The sequence below is a fragment of the Lactuca serriola genome, chromosome 8 (genome assembly GCF_051521515.1).
Source record: "Lactuca serriola cultivar US96UC23 chromosome 8, Lser_US96UC23_V15, whole genome shotgun sequence".
NCBI classification, from domain to species: Eukaryota; Viridiplantae; Streptophyta; class Magnoliopsida; order Asterales; family Asteraceae; genus Lactuca; species Lactuca serriola.
In genome coordinates this window covers 166,355,293-166,358,533 of record NC_136415.1, presented here as the reverse complement: position 1 = coordinate 166,358,533, position 3,241 = coordinate 166,355,293, and the positions used below count along the sequence as shown (strand labels likewise).

General features: G+C 36.7%; 1 protein-coding gene across 1 annotated transcript; it reads left to right on the top strand.

The window, feature by feature from the left end:
* Positions 1 to 1,174: 1,174 nt before the first annotated feature.
* LOC145069104 (heat shock cognate 70 kDa protein-like) lies at positions 1,175 to 2,953 on the top strand. Its single transcript, XM_079016076.1, has one exon. The coding sequence runs from the start codon at positions 1,244 to 1,246 to the stop codon at positions 2,828 to 2,830; it is 1,587 nt and encodes a 528-aa protein (XP_078872202.1). The 5' UTR covers positions 1,175 to 1,243; the 3' UTR covers positions 2,831 to 2,953.
* The last annotated feature ends 288 nt before the right edge of the window (positions 2,954 to 3,241 follow it).

Below are 3,241 nucleotides of genomic sequence, written 5' to 3'. Positions count from 1 at the left end.
AAAGAATTGGAGAGATAAGAATTAGATCACGATTACAACTCTTGCACTTTTACCAAATTGCCCACGAGCCAAAACCTCATATAAATATAATACGGACTCATCGTTGCTATCCGTTACGCCTTCTCCAAGTTTCTTCCATCCACAAGTCTCCAAACCGAGGTACGTTATTGTTACTATGATTCCTTGAATATGATCTACGTTATATGCAACTTCATTCAAACTCTTTGATGTTCTTGATCTACAATATTATTCAAACTCTATGATTATAAAGTCATTAGAAAAAGAACCCTTAATTTAGCATCACTGTTATGGAAGGTAGGGTTGGGCGTTGATTTCAATCATTAGTCTCACAATGTCTATTAATTTATCAAATGACAATGGTAAGAGTGATGTTTATGTGTTGAAATATATGAATCCTGGAATTATACTTTTTGAACGAGGAAAAACAAATAAAAGTTTATTGTAATAGAACAAGAAAATTAGCTATCTAGTCCTGACTAAATATATATGTGTTGTGAACAATGACAACAATGACTTTATTAACATGTTTGCCTGTTCTGTTTGACGTCAGGTTTTATAGGATTCAAACTAAGAGTTTTATCAAATGCTTCTTGATTTATATATTCTACAAAAACCTAAACAACATCAATATCTTAGCAATGCCAAGTTGATAACTTCAAATATTCTAACTAGCTAAAAGGATTCCAACATTTGTTATTGATGTATTTGTAATGGCCAAATAGAAGGTGTAAGGCTAGATAAAAATAAAAACATAACTAAATAAACTTAAAAAAAAAAGATAAGACTTTAATTAGTACCTTATTCCTGTATAATGCATGGTGAGCCTACATCAAAGATTCATATTGACATTGCATATTTCAGTTCGAACCTATAGAGCAATGGCAAATGTGGGAGGTGGAGCACCAGCAATTGGTATCGACTTAGGCACCACATACTCATGTGTTGCTGTATGGAAACACAACAGAATAGAGATCATACCCAATGATCAAGGCAATCGAACAACACCATCTTGGGTTGCTTTCACTAATACTGAACAGCTCGTTAGTGATGGTGCCAAGAATCAAATTACAAAGAACCCTGCAAACACTCTATTCAGTCAGTTTAATTACAATTTTTATGTTTTAATATTTTATGCTTTTCTTAATTTCTTATATTGCTTGGCTTATCTTGTTATGGAATTTCAGATGTCAAGAGGCTGATCGGCAGGAGGTTCAGTGAAGCCATGGTGCAGGATGACATAAAGTTGTTGCCATATAGGGTCATACAAGGGCCCAACGACATGCCAAAAATTATGGTTACTCAAATGGAAAATGAGCAACAATTTTCTACCGAAGAAATTTCATCAATGATTCTTAAGAAGATGAAAGAAGTTGCAGAGGCTTACGTAGGTCAGACTGTCAAAAATGCTGTCATCACAGTCCCAGCTTATTTCAATGATTCTCAGCGTCAAGCAACCAAGGATGCTGCTACGAGTGCTGGCCTAAATGTCCTTCGCATGATCAATGAGCCAACAGCAGCTGCAATTGCTTATGGTATAGACAATATGTTGGGGCTTACTGGAAAGAGGAATGTGGTTGTATTTGATCTCGGTGGTGGCACTTTTGATGTCTCTATTCTCACCATTGATGAAGTAGGTAAGTTTGAGGTTAAGGCTGTTGCTGGTGACACTCATCTAGGAGGTGAAGATTTTGATAACCGTATGGTGGATTATTGTGTTGAGGAATTCAAGAAGAAATACGAGATGGATTTAACTGGAAAAAAGAGGGCCTTAGGAAGGTTGAAAGCCGAATGTGAGAAAGCAAAGAGGGTTCTTTCTTATGCTACTCAAGCTTCAGTTGAATTAGAATTGTTGCACAAGGGTATTGACTTTTCAATGACATTTAGTCGTGCCAAATTTGAGGAGCTTAACATGAGTTATTTTACGAAGTGTATTGAACAGCTGGAGAGTTGTTTAGCTGATGCGAATATGACTAAAGGAAATGTGGAGGAGGTGATTCTTGTTGGTGGGTCAACTAGGATACCAAAGGTCCAACTAATGTTGCAGGAGTTCTTTGGTGGGAAGGAGTTATGCAAGAACATCAACCCAGATGAAGCTGTGGCTTATGGGGCAGCAGTTATGGCTGCAAAGTTATCTGGTGATACTACCAAAATGATAAAGGAGATGATGGTATATGATGTCACTCCCTTGTCACTTGGCATTGAGACAAAAGGTGATATAATGACTGTTGTCATAGGAAGGAACACTCGTGTACCTGTGAAGAAGACCCACAATTTTGTTACATCTGAAGACAACCAAACTGTAACGAGGATGGCAGTGTACCAAGGTGAACGGTCTAAATCTACTGACAACTACTTGATGGGATCGTTTACAGTTTCCGGAATTCCACCTGCTCCGAAGGGAGTGTCAGTGATTGAAGCTTGCTCTGAAATAGATGATAATGGTATACTCACAGTTACCGCTAAGATAGTCTCTACTGGTAGGACTGAAAAACTTACTGTTAACAATTATGGTGGAAGATTGTCGAAGCAAGACGTAGACAAAATGATGAAAGATGCCGAGAAGTTCAAGGTTGAGGATCAACAGTTCAAAAGGAAGGCACAAGCGTACAATGGCTTGGATGATTGCATATATCACTTAAGGAAGAAGATCAGAAGTAATGATGTGCCCCCAAAGGACTTGAAGAACATGCAATATGCACTTGCTGAAACAACGCGATGGCTCTCTAATGGCAGAGTTGCAGAGCTTGAAGAGATTGAGCGCAGGAAGAAGTACCTTTATTTATTATCTAGGTTTCCATTTCAAAAGTAACATAACAGGGTCTTTCTTAAATAGCATGCTAACTTTGATGTTTTTCTAGTCTAGATACAAGTTAGGTGAGATTAGTATTACATGGTGTTAAAAGTCATTGACAAGATTCATATCACCATATGAATGGATTTTAAAGACATATTTTTGAAGGTAACTTCGTGTTAAGATTTAACTGAAAATCTTTTGTATCATTTAAAAAAAAAGATAGATAAAATATGAAGGTAGATTTATGGAATTGCTCCTCAAAATATAACATTTCTTGAAATTTATTTTTATTCCGCACAAAAGCTAATATATTAAAGAAAGAATGAATGTTAATTTTTATTTTCAAGAGGTGGATCAATTGTCGATGAACAAGGTCGAAGCACACCCACCGATCGAAGATACATGGATACAACTCTCTTGGTGTGT